Source organism: Gekko japonicus, unplaced genomic scaffold, assembly GCF_001447785.1.
Source record: "Gekko japonicus isolate JY-2015 unplaced genomic scaffold, Gekko_japonicus_V1.1 scaffold2025, whole genome shotgun sequence".
NCBI classification, from domain to species: domain Eukaryota; kingdom Metazoa; phylum Chordata; class Lepidosauria; order Squamata; family Gekkonidae; genus Gekko; species Gekko japonicus.
The window spans coordinates 12,236-31,781 of record NW_015172065.1 but is presented as its reverse complement, the minus strand read 5'-3'; the positions used below and the strand labels follow the sequence as shown (position 1 = coordinate 31,781).

Genomic DNA, 19,546 nt, shown 5'->3' with positions numbered 1-19,546 from the left:
AAGCTTGCTTTATTTTCAAAACCCAAAGCTTTCTTTCCCCAAGAGGCTGAATTTTCAACCCAGTACTGCATTCTGTGGCACCTTGACATAAGCACAGCTTTATCTTCTGCCGCTGCTGGAACCAGCATGCAAACTGGAGCTCTCTCACCTGTGTCGAGACCCAGATGGGGCTCTTTTATCCCACTCTGCTGCCCTCGGTGGCCCTTTCACAGTTTGATCATTTCTTCAGACACATCCGCCCACAGGTCATCGCTCCAGTCTTGACAAGTCAGTGCTCCCAACAAATTAATAGGCTGCTTGAGGGCTGGCTAGAAAGCATCTGTGGGCTGGTTGTGATCCATGGGCCAATACCTCTGGTATTGAGCTTTTGAGTGTTCAGAGCACTTATCTCAGCAGTCTGGACAACAACCCTGTAAAGTAGGGCATTATTTTTATTATGTCTGTGGAGCTGCAGGTGTGTGTGTGTGGGCACATTTCCTTATCTGTGTGACTCTTTCTCCATCTCTTTGGGGCCCAGAGAAAGGAGTGAATGGTGCAGAACAAAGCCAGGCTGTAACCTGCCTGATCATCTGTGACGAGAGAGAATCTCTTGTAGGTGACTTGTGGCAAGTTACTTACTCAGAGGTAGTAGCGCGTTTTGTGAGCTGTGATTAAGGGGGCTTTATTTGCATAGCTGGAACATGTAAAGTGACACAGATCGCAGAATTCTGCTTTGGTTGGTACAGATTTATGCCCCCTTTAAAAGCCCCAATAAGCCCCTTCTCCCCTCATAACCAGTGTTCCCTCTAAGCTGAGTTAGTGTGAGCTAGTTCAGTTTTTTAGCCTCCGGCTCACACATTTTTGTTGTAGCTCAGGAGGGATGACTCCATAGCAAACTAATTCATGCAGTAGCCAAATCGCTCACTCACATCTTTAATGCCGGTAGCTCACAAAGTAGACTTTTTTCTCACAAGACTCCACAGCTTAGAGGGAGCAGTGCTCATAACTTGTATCTCTTTGTGGGGCAAGATGAGAAGAACCTGTGCAGGTATTTGCCAATGTCTTGACTTTCTGTTGACAAACAAAATGCATTATTAGGCTTGCCAACCTCCAGGTGGGGTCTGGAGATCTCCCAGTATTACAACTGATTTCCAGACTGCAGAGATCAGTTCCCCTGGAGAAAATGGCTGCTTTTTGGTGTGTGTGTGTGTGTGTGTGTGTGTGTGTGTGTGTGTGTGTGTGAAATCTATGGCATTATAACCTGCTGAGGTCCCTTATGGGCTCCACCCATAAGTCTGCAGGAGTTTCCTAGGCCAAAGCTGGCCACTCTGTGTGTGATAGTGTCTGATACCTAGGGCAGCCCTTACGCTATCTGGCCGTGTACTGATTCCTCAGACTGGCAGCTGCTTCCTCTAGATCTCAGGCCTTTCCTCCATTGTAAGTGGAGATTTTCTGGACCGAATGTGGAGCTTCTGCGTGCACAGCTGTGTGCCTGACCACTGAGCTGCATGGTCCCTTTAAGTGAGGTAAAGAAGTCCAGATGTGCTGGAGGTTGCAGAAAAAAGCAGGCAGTGGCTGGAATTTGTTAAGCAACCAGTGGAGCTCTTGCTTGGTAAACAAGAGTCCCTCTCCTTGCTAATTGACTCCGGGGTTGCAGGTCACGGATTTGAGCTCTGTGGCTTAATGCAGCTGTTCAAAACCAAAGCAGTGTTCCATCTGTTTTCTGTTCCTCCAAGAGCTAATGATTTTGGTCCCATAAGGAGCAGATTTTTTAAAATAGAAACTGGCTTGAAGGTTGACCCTTTGAAGCTGTCTTCCATATGCAGAGTGACTCCCAATGGAAGTGAGAGGACCTTCAAATTACTGGTGGAATGCTGTCTAGTGGCTAGACACAGGGCTGGCACTGAGACAGCTGCCCCAGGTGGCAAGATTTTGAGCACTGTTCGAGGACAACACAATTATCTGTTGTTGTTACAAGTTGGACATACACATGATCACGTTTACACTAACACTCTGATCCGCAAAAAGTGTAATAGGTTTGGTAAAATTGGCTTTTGGTGCCTTACGGTGAAAAAGATGGCATGTGGTATAAACTGATGATGTTAACAGTGTGCATTATCACAACACTATGCACATTCATGCACACTTCAATTCGGATTTTCCATTTTAGGTGCCAAAGTGGTTCAGGCCCATTCTGATTAAATGAGATCTTGAGAACTCTCCATATTTTTACTCATTCCAGGGAAGAGCTGCAGTCCAAACTTGTTTTATTGCTTTAACTGTCATAAGCTTCCCCTAAAGACTACTTGGAATTTCAGTTTGGTGAACTGGCAGAGAATTTTCCGATAAGAGAATCTCCTGCACAGAATAGCAGTTCCCTGAGAGAAAGGAAGTTATGGAAGCTGGTTTAAGTCTGCATTGTAGCTGTGCCCTTCTGCTTTGGTTTGGGGAGGGGCAGGGGTTAGATCTTGCTGGAATTCTTTGTACTCTGAGGAAAAGGTTAGCACAGAGGCAAAAATGTTTGGTCTTCTGCTGGGATGTATGTTCTGTTCTAAAGATAGGGTTTCATAATGTGCCCAGTGTAACTGCTCAAGTTCATCATAGCAGTTAGTGACTCCTTGGATATGTGTGTGTGTCCCTCCCCAGGAAGCCCCAGCAATGAAGCCAGCTGATATTTCCAAGGTGGAGCAGAAGACTCTCACAGAGGAATCTGGAGATGAACAAATGCTGACCGAGGAGAGAGAGGAAGAGCAAACTTTCCTGGTCAACCTGTACAAGTTCATGAAGGAGCGTCACACGCCAATTGAGAGGGTGCCTCATCTTGGCTTCAAACAGAGTATGCCATTTGTCTGCCTTCTGGGATGGGCTCCTTCTTACCTGGTCCCTGACCTTTTGGATTGCCTTCTGTAATATGTGTAGATGAATGTTACCTAAAGCAAGCATTTCTGTTTTCAGTAAATCATTGCCTTCGAGCAGTTGGGCTGCTAGCTGTGGTTGTGTGACCTAGCAGGCTTGATGTTATAGTCCTCCCCACCCTTGGGGGCAGGGGTCATTTCGTAGAAAAAGAGCTAGGGGAACTCATTAGCATAACTCATTAGGCAGCTCCACTGCCGAGCCCCATGAGGGGCCCGGCGGTGGACCTGCAAGGCCGGCGGGAGTGCAAGGAAGTCCCGCAAAGGCCCTCCCTGGCCCCAGGCAGGCAGGGGTGGGGAGAGGCAGGGAGGAAGCAACTTACCCTTCCTCTTCTCTTGCCTCCTCCTGGCTGAATGAGGGCCGGAAGCGGGGCGGCCGGAAGCAGGGGGCAGGGCTTCATAATGTGCCCCGCCCCCCCGTACCTTATCCGGGGGAACTGCGATCCCCCGCGATCCCCCCCGAAATGACCTCTGTTTGGGGGGATAGAAGTGACACTTATATCACAAGCAGCACGTATTGGCTGGTGTCCATGATGTGATTGCTAGGCATGTTGTGAGGCCTTTTTATTCTTAACAGTGCACCTGCTGATTTTGCAATTGCTCCATCTTCTAATCACCCTTTTCCATTTGGAAATGCTGCTGCTATTGTTACCCCAGTTGATGCACCCCCCACCCCCCTACACAAAACTAGGCTGGCCAGTTTTGTTAGTTTAAGGGCAGGGGCAATGTTCCCTCTAAGCTGTGGAGTCTTGTGAGCAAAAATTCTACTTTGTAAGCTACTGGCATTAAAGTTGTGAGCGAGTGATTTGGCTACTGCATCAATTAGTTTGCTCTGGAGCCATCCTCCCCGAGCTGAGACAAAAATGTGTGAGCCAGAGGCTAAAAAACTGTGAGCTAGCTCACACGAACTCAGCTTAGAGGGAACTCTGGGCAGGGGTGTGGCTAATGCAGAGAGGGAGAGGGGGAGAGGGAGAGAGAGAGTGTTATACCCTGGGAATATCTTGAAGCACACACATTGGCATACTGTCTTCTCCCTCATGTCCTCTTGTGATCTCTTGGGTCTGGTTCATAAGAATACCTGCATTGCTTAATCGCTTGTAGCAAATATTTGGACTGACTCCTTTGAATGCCGGTACAGCTGGACTCCTCCCTGCTCTGCAGAACATTTCAACCAGCAATTCTGAGACTGAGGAGTAGGTCTCTCCACTTTGCCTGTGTTCACTTGTATGGACCTTGTATTCAACAGTGTGTGCAGTTGCATGTAAGCTTAGGCTCGGGCCGTGTATGTCACTGGGCTTAAGAAAGAGAATTGTAACTGTACACTAAGTAATGCTCCATTTTAGAATTTTAAATTATGAATGTTCCACAAGTTGCATAATTTCTCCCATATTTCATAATTTATCTGGTTTTGCTAGTCCAGGGAGGGGGAAGGACTAGGAGTTATGTGTCGCCCCCTGTTTTGCACCCTCTCTGCCTGGGTCTTTTAGCAGACATTTCCTGTGTATTTGCATACATATTTGTGCAACTCTGAGGACTAGAAGCTAGCTCTGATTGAAAGTTTAATTCTCAGGAAGCTGGGTCCAGCACCCAATACCATGTTCTCTAGGATTTCTGTGTTTCCATGGAATAGCATCACATATGGAACCTTGCCTGAGACCAATGGTCTGCATTGTGTTTTGCTGCTCTGATTCCTTGATATGTTCCTTGTTCTTTCCCCCCACAGTTAACCTGTACAAGATCTATAAAGTTGTGGAAAAACTTGGAGCCTATGAATTGGTAAGGGGAAAAAAAGAAAATAAATGGTATTTTATATTTTAATGCCTTGATGTTTGCCAGCTTGGGGACCTTATTCAGGTGGAAAGGCAGCATAGATTGTTTTAAGTAAATAAATATAGTGGGGGTATAATCCTTATAATGTTTCCTAGCCTCAGTTTCCCATCTAAAAAATAGGAACAGTAAAGATTTTCCCCGAGTGGTGGTTATTTCAATTGATATGTGCCACTTTACAGAGTAATAATAAAATCTGCCCAAAGCGCATTGTAATCTATATGCAAAATCAGCGTGAAAGCTTTGGAAGTGGTTTGCAAACTGTAAAATATTTATAGAAGTGATCAATGTTCGAAGCAGTCGGGATTTAACATCTATGTATGTTCTGATGGGCTAGATGCATGTCTTGGCTGTAGTGCTTTGGGAGGTTTGATGTGCATGCATTGTGTACAGTTGTAGAAGTAACAAAGATAAGAGTCTTCAAGCCTTTGTCCATCTGTCTGTCTTTAATCTGTGGGTCTGGAAAGCAACTTGAGGGGGCAGGGTTCCAGTTACTCAACTCAGGCCTTTAAGTGAACAGAAACATCTTCCATGATAAGATCACAACCTGAATGAATCTGCAGCCCAGGGTGACACTCTGACTCTGGGCCCCATTGAGGTACTTCCTGGTTGGAGGTTGGAGAGCTGGGTTGTGCTTTAGTCTTCTAGTTAGGGCTGCCAGCTCTGGGTTGGGAAATATCTTGAGATTTGAGGGGTGGAGCCTGAGAAAGCCTGGGTAGGGGAGGGACTCCAATGTGACATAATGCCATAGAGCCCACCTTCCAAAGCGGCCATTTTCTCCAGGTGAACTGACCTCTGTCACCTGGAGATCAGTTGTAATCCCAGGAGATCTCCAGCCACCATCTGGAGGATGAGTACAAGGAAGGGATCACAGTTGTAGGTACATACCAAAAAACAAGGAAACACTGTGATAAAAATAACATTTAATAATTCATGTGAACATCAATATGTATATCTATTCAAAAATTCTGACATATTCAAGGAAAAGTCCAGCATCATGGATATCCCCCATGAGCACCCGGTTTTATAGTCAATTCATTAGTCTTCCTCAGGAGTAATCCTCTAAGGTTGGAAGGTGTAAACCTCTTGATACAGCTTAACTTTTTTAAAAAAATTGTAAAAACATTCATGAAGTAATTGTGATTATAAAGATACATGAAGTTATTTTGATCGTTATAAAGTGATTGCTGCTGAGGAGAACCTCCGGATTAAGTTCCGTTTCGTCTCTTCGTCTGAACAAACCTTCAATATAAAACAATTTGCACACATCAACATTAATATGTTTTTCAAAGTTTTTTTCGGATCTTTTACAAAATTTCTTTACAATTTTTTTTTAACAGAAAAAAGATCCATGGTTAAATACCTTCAATAAGGGTTTCAAAGAGTCCTATTATTTTCCTGGCCGCGATTTCTGCGTGTCATACAAACATCTTCAAGTAGTGTTAATCAGTAATCTACAGGAATACACAAATGTTTATACACCTATACATAACGCTTAAATATTTCTGATTTCTTTACTCTATCTTCACTAATACTCACTCATCTTCAATATGCACGTTACGTCAGACGTTCTACAAATCAATTGAAAGGCGCCTTGTTTTTTATAAATTTTGATAAATGCTCTAAGTTTCTGTATGGATTTTTTGGAACATGAGCCCAGATAATGCTCTTTGAAATAGTGCTTGCTGTATAACAGTGTACCTTTAAAATTTCTCGACAGCAAAATGAAAGTGGTCTGTAATTGCCTTAAAGGATTTTTGAGGAACTAAAGCCCAGGTGTTTCAGATTAAATATCTCCAATGTAAAGAAACCTCCTTTTTAGTAGACACGAGAATTCAAGTTTTTATGACCAAGACTAAATAGATAAGTTGTAGAGATGACAATAAAATTATGTTAGCATAAGGAATTATAAGCAGTATAGTGTGTAAGTGTTTGCAGTTTCATCTCCCCCTCCTTTCTAGAAGAGTGTGTAAGTATTAGTAAGGATGGAGTGTCCTGAGTGTGGATTAGAACTTTGAATGTATATTAGCCACTCCTTGGAATAATGAAACAAGGCGCCTTTCAATTGATTTGATTCCTGTAGGAAGTCAAAAGGTAACCGGAATAACAGACAAGTTTGGCCTTGGAGAACAAAATGAAGCAGGGCAAAGGCTAAAAGAGTTTTATGAAGAGAACATGCTGGTCATAGCGAACACCCTCTTCCAACAACCTAAGAGGCGACTCTACACATGGATATCACTAGATGGGCAACACCAAAATCAGATTGATTATAAAATTTGCAGTCAAAGATGGAAAAGCTCTATCCAGTCAGTAAAAACAAGACCTGGAGCTGACTGTGGCTCAGATCATGAGCTACTAATTGCAAAATTCACACTTAAACTGAAGAAAGTTGGGAAAACCACTAGGCCATTCAGATTTGACCTAGATCAGATCCCTGATAAATATACAGTGGAGGTGAAGAATAGGTTTAAGGGACTAGATTTGATAGTGCCTGAAGAACTATGGACAGAGGTTCATGACATTGTACAGGAGGCAACAATCACCACCATCCTAAAGAAACAAATGCAAGAAAGATCACCGCAGACAGTGACAGCAGCCATGAAATTAAATTAGAGACATCACCCTGCCAACAAAAGTTCATATGGTCAAAGCAATGGTATTCCCAGTAGTCCTGTATGGCTGCAAGAGTTGGGCAAAGGGAAACTCTCTGAAACCCAGGACAGGTTGCCGGATCAGGTATCCTGGGGGTAGCTAGCTCAGTCTCCTGCGGGCAAAAGGGCAAAGGATCTCATGGCACCTTATCAAATAAGGATTAAAAACGTGGCATTTTCAGCAACTCTGAATAAAAACAATGTTGTTTGCGAGCCTCACTGCCAGGCTCTGGCCTGCTCAACAGTGAGTTTGCTGGATCCAGTTTCCTGACTCGACGCCTTTGGACAATGCCCTCAGTGCAGCAACAATCAGTGGGATATTGAAAGAGCTGGCTTCCTAGCATATTGTAGTGAGGATGGAGCAGCCCCATCAAGGCAGGTGTAACATTGCGGCCTTTTTGCAAACGACTCCTGGGGAACTTGTGCATCTCTCGGTTCCAAGTCAGCAAAGCTCCTGCCAGCTCTGACAGTGGAAACTCAGCGACCTAAATTTACTTCAGTCACTGTCCCAGGGAGGGGTTGGGGGAGAATCTGGGACTGTCTGATCTATGTTGGTCTCTCTTTAGGAAGGTTTTGTTGCCTGTTTTAGCAGAGCTTCCCCTTTAGGGACTCTTCATCCTCAAAGCAGGCATTGAATCAAATGCCCGTCTGCTGCCTGTTAGCCACTGGGTGTCTAGCTTGGCAAGTTCTGGGTTGTAGTGTCCAGGTAGGGAGAGGTGTGACACGATGCCCATCCAGTGCTCTCCACAGGGAGTGAAAGGCACGGCATGGCATAGAGGTGTTTATCCTGCTAGATGCTTAAATGAGAAATGGGGGAAGTAGGTTGCCGTTTTCACAGTATCGAGTGAATGTTGCTTGCAAAATGGAGTTAGAGCTTGGGTGGGACTTCTCTAGGTTCAATGTGCTCCTCTGTCTCCCCCCCCCCCTTGATATATATTCTTTCATGTTGTAAGCGTGTGGGTAGGATCGCTTTCTCTCCCTCGGTGCTAGTTTGTGATCACAAAAGAAAGGCTGAGCTGTGAAAGTTCGGATATTTATCTCCTCCTTGAATCTATATTTGTTAATGTTTATTTACTGTATTTGTAGTCCTCTCTCACTGAGGCTCAAAGCAGATTACACGGTGCAAGTCAATAACGTTCCATATGAAGAGACATTTAATAAGCACAGTAGAGGTCGATAACATTCGGTAGGGGGAGACATCGAATGAGCCAAGCACTAGGACTGCGGCCACCAAATTCTGAATGAGCATAGCTTATTAGGCATAGTTCAGAGGGTGGATGTAAAGAATATGGCAGTACCTTAGCAGAGAACAGTGAAATGACGACAGGGTCATACGTGCAGCAAATTGATCATGCATTCTGCACACAGTGGTATAATCCCCAGTACCTTTCCCTTTAGAAAATGCCTTCCCCACTCTGTTGTTACCTTTGTTTTTATACACAGTTCCACCTCTCCTCATGCTAGTCTCTCCCAATTTGTTCCTGTCGCAGGTGACTGGAAGACGTCTTTGGAAGAATGTGTATGACATGTTGGGCGGCAGCCCCGGGAGCACCAGCGCTGCCACCTGCACCCGGAGACACTACGAGAGGTATGGGACTCTGCCCTTTCTTATCTCTGCCTGAGAGGGAACAAGTTTTGCTCTAACAGGCAAGCCGATGGTCTGGTTGATATGTAGTGACGATCCATGGTATCTCACAAGCAATGCGATGTTATTTAGTTATTTGAGTTTTGATGTCCTCTTTTTCTCCCTAGTGGAGACTCAAAGCAGCTTTCAATCTCATTCTCCCCGCCCCCATTTTTATTCTCACAACAACAACCCTGTGAGGTAGGCTAGGCTAAGGAGGAGTGACTGGCCCAAAGGTCACCAGCAAGCTTCCGTGGCAGAGTGGGGATTTGAACCTGGGTCTCCCAGATCCTAGTCCAGCACTCTAGTCAGCACACCACACAGGCTTGCAGTCTGCGGTCTCTCCCTCCCATAGCTAAAATTAGAAACTGGCAGCAATTCACCAGGGTCTCAGGCAGTATTCTCTCTAAGCTGAGTTAGTGCTCACAGGACTCAACAGCTTAGAGGGAACATTGGTCTCAGGTAGATGCCTTCTACAGCAACTGCTACCTGATACTTTCAACTAAAGATAGTTGGGATTGAACCGGTGACCTTTTGCATGCAAAGAAAATTCTGTGCTTCACCACCTTGAGGACAAGTGACTTACTTAGAATCGACTGCTGAGGTTCTCAGGAGTGCAAACTCTGCAGCAGAGGGCAGATTCTATGTGCAATCCTATGGGTGCGTTCAGACGGCATGCTGAGAGCGGTTTAAACTGGTCCAGTTCTGACGCGATTATTTTTACTCTGGACAATCGCAATCACATGGGAGTGTGTGTTGGGGTCCCCCCCCCTGAGTTTGCACATGCACATAACTGTTTATCCGTGGAATTGAAAAACGTTATCCTCACGCATGCGCAGAGCCACTAGGGCAAATCGCAGATTTCGCTTGACAGTTCTGCAGAGCACCGTGATTTCACCGCTTTGACAGAAGACTTCGCTTTAAACTTTTCGCCCAAAACTGGCCTCTTTGGGATCCTGAACTCAAAACTACTGGCCATTTAAATGCTGGTTTTAAAAACGCGGGAGCGGAGCTCCGCTTATGCGTATACTGCCGACGCAGGAAAAAAATGGCGGCCGAAAAACGGAAGCCTCGGGCTTCCGAGTGGGGAGGGGGGTTAAATCATCGGATGTGGTTTGACACCGGAGGAGCGATCGCACAGGGGAAACTGTGGCTTTAAACGGGAGAGCTGAGAAAACACCACTTTGGGACCTGGTAACAAAATACTCCGGGTTAAAGGGGTTTTGAGCCGGAAACCAACGGCTGGGGACAGGAGGCAGATGTTGACTGTGTGATCGTGCATATAAAATCCGTTGCTGAACTGTCATGACACCAGATCAAACGGCATGTCTGAATGCACCCTATATGTGTATTTGTTTTCACTAAGCATGCCTGTCATTAGGGATTGGGGCATCCTGGTGCTGCAGTTAATGAGGGGGACGTAGCTGGTCTCTGGCACATGAGCTTTTATCTCACGGATCCTGCATCTTCTTTGCAGGCTGGTCCTCCCGTATGTGCGGCATCTGAAAGGTGAAGAGGACAAACCCTTGCCACCTGTGAAGCCACGGAAACAGTACAAGGTTTCCAAGGAGCCCAAGGCAGACAAAGGGAACAGTGCTGTGGAGAAAAAGAGATCCAAGAAGGAGAAGAGTAGGGACCAGGTAAGGCAATGCTCAGCCACATGTCTGGAAATTCGACTGCACAAACCTCAGGTGCTATTACATAGCCTGTCAAGTCAGGCAATCCCATCCCAAGGCCAGCAGCCTTGGCGGTATCACGTATTCTGTGTGCTTTGTGGTGGCAGCTAATTCCACCTTTGAATATCATCACCATATTTTTTTTGGGGGGGGTGAACTGGTGGTTTGTGAAGATCCAAGCCAAGAGGCTGAGAAATACTGGCAGCATGAGGTCCAAACTGGGGAAGGCGGAGATCAGGGTAGAGCTGGAAGCAGGAGCGTCTGGGGAACGTTTAGTTAGAACTGTTCCACGGAATGCAGGGCTGGGTGCAGAACTGAGCTTCCCAAGAAGCATCGTCACTCACCTACACCATTATAAAAAGTAAGAGTCTAGAACTTATGGCTTTGCATTGCGTGGGCAGTGCCTGCTGAAATCTGAGTGTGAAGAACGCTTCCATGGGTTGGGAGGCAGTGTTTCAGGCTCGTCCCCACGACTCCCACAAGCCAAAGAAGATCAGTGCAGAGCTGCATAATGATATGCGGTGTGGAAGTCAGGTTTTCGTGGCATAAAATTCAGATTAATTTGGTGCCTTTTTTTTAGGATAGAAGGGCCCTGCGTGTAGATGCCCAAAGGTGAACCTTACAGAGTGAGAAAAAGGGAGGCTTTTCCCACATGAGTGGAAGCAGTTCTTTTTAGCACCTGCTACCTTTCTGTGTTCCCTCAAGTTCAAGAGCGCCTGTTGCCAAATCCCTATTCACCTGGCAAATTTTCTTTGGTTGCAGGTTCTGCCAGAGAAGCTGAAGGCTGATGTCGTCTCTGCCCCCAAACCTACCAACGGTGTTGAGCAGAATCAACCTGCAGAACAAACCGAAGGGTTTCTCCCCCTGCCAAATGTCAGGGAGCCCCCCGAGGGCCAGCCCCCCGAGGGCTGCCACTGCAACTGCAGGGCCGGCTGCTGCTCTGAGGCCTACCAGCGGCTCTTCTCCAGCTTCTACTTCAAAGGGAACCATGGCATCATGTCCCCCTTGGCCAAAAAGAAGCTGTTGGCTCAGGTGAGCAAGGCTGAATCCTTGTACTGTCACAAGAAGCACCTCAGCCACTGCCCAGAGTATAAGAAGGCCAGAAGCAGAGAAGTCCTGGGCTCAGAGCCGGAGGCCAGCCCTAAGAATCCCTTGATCAGTCATCATCACAAAGAAGCGCAGAACCCTGTGCCAGAAGTGGATGGCTCCAGTCGCCCTGCTTGTTCTCCTCACGCCTCAAAAGCAAATGAAGGCACGTTGAAGGCGTCTCCAAGCCTCAAGGACAGCCAGGTGCCTCAGAAAGCAGAAGATGGAAATTCTGGGGTCCACCCCTCACCTGGTCCTCCTGTCTTCACTGGATATTTCCACACATATCGAAGTGATGTCTTGAAACCCATAAGTTGCCACCCACTTCGAGGACCAGTAGAGTATTATCCTGGCTTCAAGGATTTCACAGAGTCTTCCTCTGCCTATCAGGAGCCCGGGAAAGACTTGTCATCGAGCAGTGTATCTCAGAAAGGGCAGGAAGACGTGGAGGACCAGCCAGAAGACCTCCGTAGGAAACCAAGTCAGCCACCTCCTGCCTGGAGAGGGGAGGGCCAGCAACACTTGGCCCTTCAGATGCGCAGCCCCAGTGATAAGAGAGGCTCCTCCCCCTTTCTGAATGTCAAGGCCTCTTGGGTTCCTCCTTTTGTCAACATGGCCAAAGTCAGCCCACAGGCTCCTAAGAATGGAGGACACTCTGTTTCTCCAAGCCAGATAGGCAGCTCTGCTCAGAAGAACAAAAGAACCTTGGAGGATGAAAGCTTTCTTCATGGGAAGAAGCTGAAGGTTGTCTCCCCTTTTGTCAAGGAAGTGGAATTCAACAATGGGCTGGAGCGCAACACTTCCCCAAGTGGCCAGCAGGGGGTCAGTAAACCTAAGGCGGGTGTGTCAAGTTCAGTTTTCCCAGCAGCCCCTGTGCCTCAGCTTCAGGACATGTATAAAGGAACAATGTTGAGGCTACCTGTGAACTTCAGTAGCACAGGGGATCATTTAAAGGGGCAGTTGCCCTCGCTGATCCCCTCATTGTCAGTCAGCCCATTCATAATCCCTGCTTTTCCAACTCCATTATTAACTGCTTCTGTCCAGCCCTCAGACCTCTGCCAGCCACTGGGTACAAGTCTTGTCCACTACCCCACATCTTACGATAGCACGCTACGCCACAGGCTGTACCCAGTTTCAACATGGCATAGTCAGCCGGCATACGCTTCTCCCCACGTACCCTCCTACCACCGAAACACCAAGCTGTAGCCACCTGGCATGGATGTCAGGAGAGACTGTTTCTCACAAGATCTTGGTTGAGGCACACAATAACTCTTGAACTGCAGCTGTGCTGCATTTCAGCCTTTTGACTGTCCTATTCTGTTTGGGAAAGTGTTGGCAAGATGCTACTGTCAGGACCATGTACTATTTTTTTTAAAACTTGTAGACTTTGACCCATATTTGTATCTGGTATGGTATGCAAATGACTTAAAACTATATTGTGTTAAAAAAAAATAACCCAGTAGGGAACAAAACTCATATAAACAGAGATTTTTATCTGTGGTAACACTGGACCCAGTTCCATTTCAGTTTGTTTGATAACCTTTTAGGTCCAGCAAATGCTGCCGGCAAAGTAACTAGCCCTCAAGGTAGCTGTTCAGAATTGCAGGAGCAGAGAGGGTGGCCTCATTCGTTAGGATGTGGCTATGGCTCAGTGACAGAGCATCTGCGTGCATGCAGAAAATGATGTGAAAGACCTCTAGCTTGAGACCCTGGAGAGCAGCTGATGGTCAGAGTAGACAGTACCTGATCCTGATGGATCAGTGGCCTGACTCTGTATTGGCATCGTCATGTATACAGAGAAGTTACAAGCCTGTGGGAAAGCCTTAACCCTAGACTGGTGGGAGTTAGCTCCTTGATAACATACATACGAAGCTGCCTTACACTGAATGAAGTCACTGATCCATCGAGGTCATTATTGTCTATTCAGGGTCTCATACAGAGGTCTTTCACATCATCTGCTACCTGGTCCTTTTAACCAGGGGTCATTTCGTAGAAAAAGAGGTGCAGGAGCTCATTAGCATAACTCATTAGCATATGCCACACCCCCTGACATCACCGGAAGTGTGTCAGAAGGCAACGCCCACCGCTCAGGCTCCACTGGACTGTTTTGGATTGCTAGCTATTGGGGGGAGAGGAACGTGCAGATCTGTCCTCGCAGAGGAGGGAGAGCTTGTACCTGAATAAAACTTGGTCTTAAAGGTCCCACTGGATTGTTTTGGACCCTGGGGTCCGGGGGAGCTCTGTAACGTACCTGGCTGCTTCTTGCTCTGACTGAGGGCTGCTGGGAGCAGGGGGTGGGGTTTGTTGCATGTGCCCGCCCCCTGGGCTCTTTACTGCCAGAGCTCTGCTCCTGTGCGCTTCTGCAGGAAATGACCCCTGCTTTTAACTACAGGTGGCAGGGACTGAACCTGGGACTTTGCATGCCAAGCTTTGTCACTGAGCCCCAGTCCCTCCCCATCCGGGAAGAGCATTCTGAAACCCTCCAGTTGGATTGAAGATGTTTATAGAAAATAATCTGTGAAGATGAAAGAACAAGTCCAAGGGCCTGATACAGTGATTTACGTTTAAGGTGGATTCACTGATGCACCACTGAGCAGGTGCGGGAGGGGAGAGGCAGTGATGGTTCCTGGGACTAGGGGGGAAGATGCCTTTCCTGCTGTGCAATGTAGATTTGGTATCCTGACTGTCAAGGCAATGCCATACCTAGTAGGACCATAATCCTTTCTGCTGCAGCTTCCGAAATTCACTTTCTTTAGTTCTCTTGCTCCTAACCTCACTTACATAAGAAGGTAGCCCCAGTCAGGCTGCAACTGGACTCTCACTGCTTGGCCCTCCATCTTAGATTGGCTGAGAAGGGAGATGCTCATTGGTGGTGTTTGCATGGAGCCAAGAGCTGAGATTTCCAGACTTTGGATAGCAGAGGCTCATATGTTTCTGAATCTGTGGCAGACTTAAATTTTGTACCCCCAACATGTAAGAATCTTCTGCCAGATTGGACCTCTCCACTCCTGTCCTGTTTCTGTGTGAACCACTTTGCTGGTCACCCCTTCTGACTGGAGTGAAGTGAGCTCCAAGCAGCAAATCCAGCAGAGATGCAGCAAGAAGTCTCTCCTCAGGGCAGGTAATCATGCACCAAGCGTGACTGGTTCATTCAGTGCAAAAGACCCAGCCTTCTCTGTGGGTGTTTCCTTCGCTTTACTGTTGCTTTTTATGCATTCATTCCTTTCCCATTGTACAGGTTAGGTGGCTTCCCTTGCAGCACACAGTTTGGAGATTATTGGGTTTGGGCAAACAAGTGAATAAGAGGGATTAGCAAAATCATCCCTTAAACATCCAAAACTTAGTCCTGGCTGTAATCCTGCAAGGGTTTACCTGGAGCAAAGCACCATTGAACGCAGCAGCAGTGCAGTAAGTAGCCATTTCCCTGTGTCTGTGGGAGGCTTCTGGTTCTCCATCCTCTTCTCCTCACTCCTCCATACTACTAGAATGTGGGATCTGCCAGTAAAGGTAGTAGATCTGGGATAGCAAAAGAAAATACTTCACACAGGGCATCATTAACTTGAGGAACTCACTGCCACAAGATGTAATAGCCACTATCTTGTATAGGCTTGGAAGGGGATCAGACAGACTCATGGAGGAGACCCAAGATGTAATAGCCACTATCTTGTATAGACAGACTCATGGAGGAGAGGTCATCGATGACCTTTGGACATGGTGGCTACATGGAGGTCATCAATGACCTTTGGACATGGTGGCTACATGGAGCCTCCACGTTCAGAAGCAGTGTGCCTCTGAATATTAGTTACTGTGATGGGATGGGGGAAAGCCTGCAAGCCCTGCTGGTCACTGTGGGAAACAGGGTGCTAGACCTTTGGTCTGATTTGTCAGGGCTCTCTCGGGTGAGGTAAGAATGATTTTGTCCTGTTAAGCTGAAGGTGTGTTTCTTTTCAGCAGTGTTTCAGTAAATGTCTAGGGTGCCGGTCCTGTGCTCTCTGGCCAGGTTACATCCAGAGCAGGTGCTCCTGTAGCCCTTTCAAATGATGTCATTGCTAAGTGGGGCTTGCTTCCCAGCAAATAGGGGTACGGTCAGGTGTAGAGATGCTGAAGGCATTTGAGTGCCCATGGCAATATGATCAAATGGCTCTTGGGGTATGTCGGGGTGTGTGTGTGGCAGTGACGGCAATAATAGTAGCGTGAAGTCAGTGATGGTTTAATGCTGTTTACTGAACATAGGGAAGTCAGGACATTGCCTGAACTTGCTCAACATTGTCTGCTCTTACTGGTGGCCACTCCCCTGGGCATTCTCCAAGGGTTCTCTTCATACCCAGCTACTCAAGAGCTCTGAGATTGGAGCGGGTGAGGACTGGAGACCTTGTATATGAAAGATATAAGCACTAAAACGTAACTGGTGGCTTATTAGCCACTCTGATCCCATGCTGGCAAAGTGGGGTATAAATACTTTAAATCAATATCATGCATATTTGCCTATCCATAGACCAAACTACACCCTATTTAGAAATAAAATTGTTGATAATGGGCTTGTGTGTCCAGAACTGTGTGTATCATGATTCTGTACCATGTGTTCACACAAATTGGTACTGCTTGCAGAACTTGGTGAAATCTCAGAAGCCAGGTGCCATGGCTGAGCAAGCTTTTCACTGGACAAGAAGTGGGCATTTAATATGGTCCTGAATCCTCATTTTCCCTTTTGAATTGGACAGCTATGCAGACATTTGTTTTCTTGATAATTTCTCCCCATATAGAGTGTACGTAGCAGAAGAAGAGAGCACAAAAGCCCACAAACAGATAACCTGTTTGTACATGCAGTGTTGCTTCCTCAAGAGGATGCTTTTGCCTTGACTGGTCACTACTACTTTCTTCAGCTGCAGGCAGAAGTGAAAAACTGCAGTTCCACATGGCACAATATTATGTTATATGAAAAGCTGGCAATGCCCATCACCCTGGACCAAGATCCTATATTTAGTTACTTATTGAGGGATCGGTTCCCTCCATACTCTTAACCCACAGTGGATTCCTGAGGAGGTTTCTGGTATAGCCATACAGTGATTAACAGAAGCAGTGCAACTATCTATGAACATTTATGGTGACTTGAAGTAAGTCCTGCTTCTCTCAGCCACTGTCCCTTTACATTTTTTTCTTCATCTTACTTCCCTCACTCACTTCTGCTTCTCAGTGCCATTAGTTATTTACTTTTTGCTTGTGGTAGTTAACATTTTTGATGTATTTTTACTTGGTTCTTGTCCTGGAGAGGCCAGGAGGCAGCCAAAGTGAATGCTCATTGATTTTAATTTTTTGAGATCATAATTTTACAATTAATCATCCTAAAGAAAATGATGATGAGCAACCGCTTGTGCTGTTAAGGGAAAATAGGTACTTAAAGACGAACACCTTCCAGGGAACAAGAACTAATTAAGGATCAATTCAGGTTTTTTGAGTCCCCACAGGTGACCAATAAATTAGAGGAAAAGCAGAAATAAAGGTAAGGACCACAATTTAAAGGGCAATAGCCCTGTGAAGGCTAAAGAGTGCTCTCATGCTCTGCTAGTTCACACTTGATAGGCTTGTGTGGCAAGTATGTTTTCAGTTTTACAAATCACCACAAGTAAGGTCTGAAAACAGATGGAAAATCAATAAAGCACTGGGATGTAATGGGTCAGCAACAACTATATCTGGCTTCTGTGTCAAAACTGAGTGAATGAATGGTAACTTATTATTGACTAGTTAAAACAACAGCACACAAAACACCTGGAAGACAACTGGCGTGGTTGCTGATAACATTCTCTTCACCAGAAATTGGGGGTTCTTGCTCATTCTTGGGTCATACCACTGAAAGCAAATTTGGCATCAAATAATGTATCTGAAGGGGCCATGGTGGCTCAGAGGTTAAAACGTTGAGCTGCAGACCGGAAGGTCTGTCGTTCGGCAGTTTGAGACCTTAGTGCCACGTGATGGAGTGAGCTCCCATCTCTGGCCCAAGCTCCAGCCAACATAGCAGCTCGAAAGCAAGAAAATGCAAGTAGATAAATAGTTTCAGTGGGAAGGTAACAGTGTTCCGTGCTACTTGGTGTTTAGTCACGCTGGCCACATGACCATGGAGAAGTCTTCGGACAGTGCTGGCTCTTCGGCTTGGAAACGAAGATGAGCACTGCCCCCTAGAGTCAGATTTGACTAGCTTTTGAGCAAGGGAAACATTTACCTTTATCTGAACTTTTATTGTGTTTAAATAGCAAACGTGGTCCAGTAAGGCATAAAACAGGGTCAACTTAGACATGGTGGAGCTTTTTGCATACTTGGGGGACGCAGTTATGTGGAACAATATAAAATTTTTAAAAGGAAAGCAACTGCTTGTCAGGCCTGACAAGGACTGAGTAGAATGTTGATTGAATTTGATTGAGGGTCAAGGAGAAAATAGGCAGGAAAAAGGATTTGGCTTAAGTTCTCCAACCTACTTCTGAAAAGGGAAAATCAAGATTGGAGATATGTGCTATATAAGGTGCGCATCACTCAACTGTAATTGATCCCTTAATCCAGCATGCAATAAGCTTGTAAGATCTCTGAGTTTTCTGAAGCTACAAGAATCCTAGAAGGGGTAATTTATTGGATGAAGACAGCCCTTGGATGGTGCTTAATAAGCTTCCTCAGTTTCTGATTAATTACCATCTAGACTCTAAGCCATGAAGATGACTTAGTTTGGTAGCTCAGACACCCTAGCACTGCCTTATATTATAGGAAGGAGGAGATAATATGGCCCCTTACTATGCCGCGGATCTCAGGTTTGAGCCAGCACTGCTGCACTGAAGATAACGACTAGATGAAGGGAAGCCATTCATTTGTTTTCCAGAACACTGTTGGAATTTGCTACTCAATTATTTCCCCATCTTTACAAGTCCTTGTGGGCCCGTAACTTGCACACCCCAACCATCTAAATCCCTCATCCCCGCAAATGCTGGTGTCTTTATAGTTGCTGGTGTCAAAACCTGTGAGGGATCTTTGGTGAAATTCAGAGGCCAGTACAACCATCTCTTACCCTTTTGACTCAGACATTTGTATGGTGTGTCTGCCCTCTGGTGGATCACTAGGGTTCATTTGGTTACCCTGCCTAACACTTTTTGCCATCCTGCATTCAGAATTGCTCAAAGTCTTACCAAAAGCATGTAGGGGACTTGGAAGCTCAACTGCTTTGCCACCAACAGTCTTTAGTAAGGACTGTGGTGGAAGGAAAAGGCTGAGGAAATGAACTGGAATCCTTTCCCTGTGAGGACAAGCTAACGCACCTTTACCTTGGAGGAAAAGGCCTGTGTACATGAGACGAGGGAACATGATGAATGGTGTGGATGGGGATTGTTAAAGGGAAATTTTTCTTCTTTTCCCCATAATGCTAGAACTGTGGGCCACCCACAAGACCGGAGTAGCCGTGCTACCTTCACTTTAGGAAGTTCTTCTCTGCATACAATCAACTTATGCGATCAAGTGGGATGAAGGTAGCTTGGAGAGTTTTAAACAGGTTTACAAGTCACTGTTAGTCATGATGGCTAAAGGGAACCATTGTGTGTAAAGCAAAACATCAGGTGGCCAGCAGGAGGAGGAGACCATGCCCAGACGGACAGCATGCTTCTGGGCTGGCTTCTAGGAATGTGCCTTTCGAAGAAGCTAACGCACCGGAAGTTTTTACCTTGGAGGAAAAGGTGGCCTATGTACATGAGACAAGGGAACATTATGAATGGTGTGAATGTGGATTGTTAAAGGGAAATTTTTCTTCTTTTCCCCATA

The 19,546-nt window shown here is 46.1% G+C and overlaps 1 protein-coding gene across 2 annotated transcripts in view; it reads left to right on the top strand.

Annotated features, from left to right (window-relative positions):
• ARID5A (AT-rich interaction domain 5A) overlaps positions 1-13,259 on the top strand; it is a 32,702-nt gene extending 19,443 nt beyond the window's left edge. For both annotated transcript variants that reach the window (XM_015420821.1, XM_015420822.1), the window contains exons 3-7: positions 2,626-2,815; positions 4,615-4,667; positions 8,860-8,957; positions 10,471-10,633; positions 11,432-13,259. In XM_015420821.1, coding sequence (XP_015276307.1) covers positions 2,626-2,815; positions 4,615-4,667; positions 8,860-8,957; positions 10,471-10,633; positions 11,432-12,961 — 2,034 coding nt within the window. In that variant the 3' untranslated portion in view covers positions 12,962-13,259. The remainder of the gene's footprint in view (positions 1-2,625; positions 2,816-4,614; positions 4,668-8,859; positions 8,958-10,470; positions 10,634-11,431) is intronic.
• Positions 13,260-19,546: the final 6,287 nt, after the last annotated feature.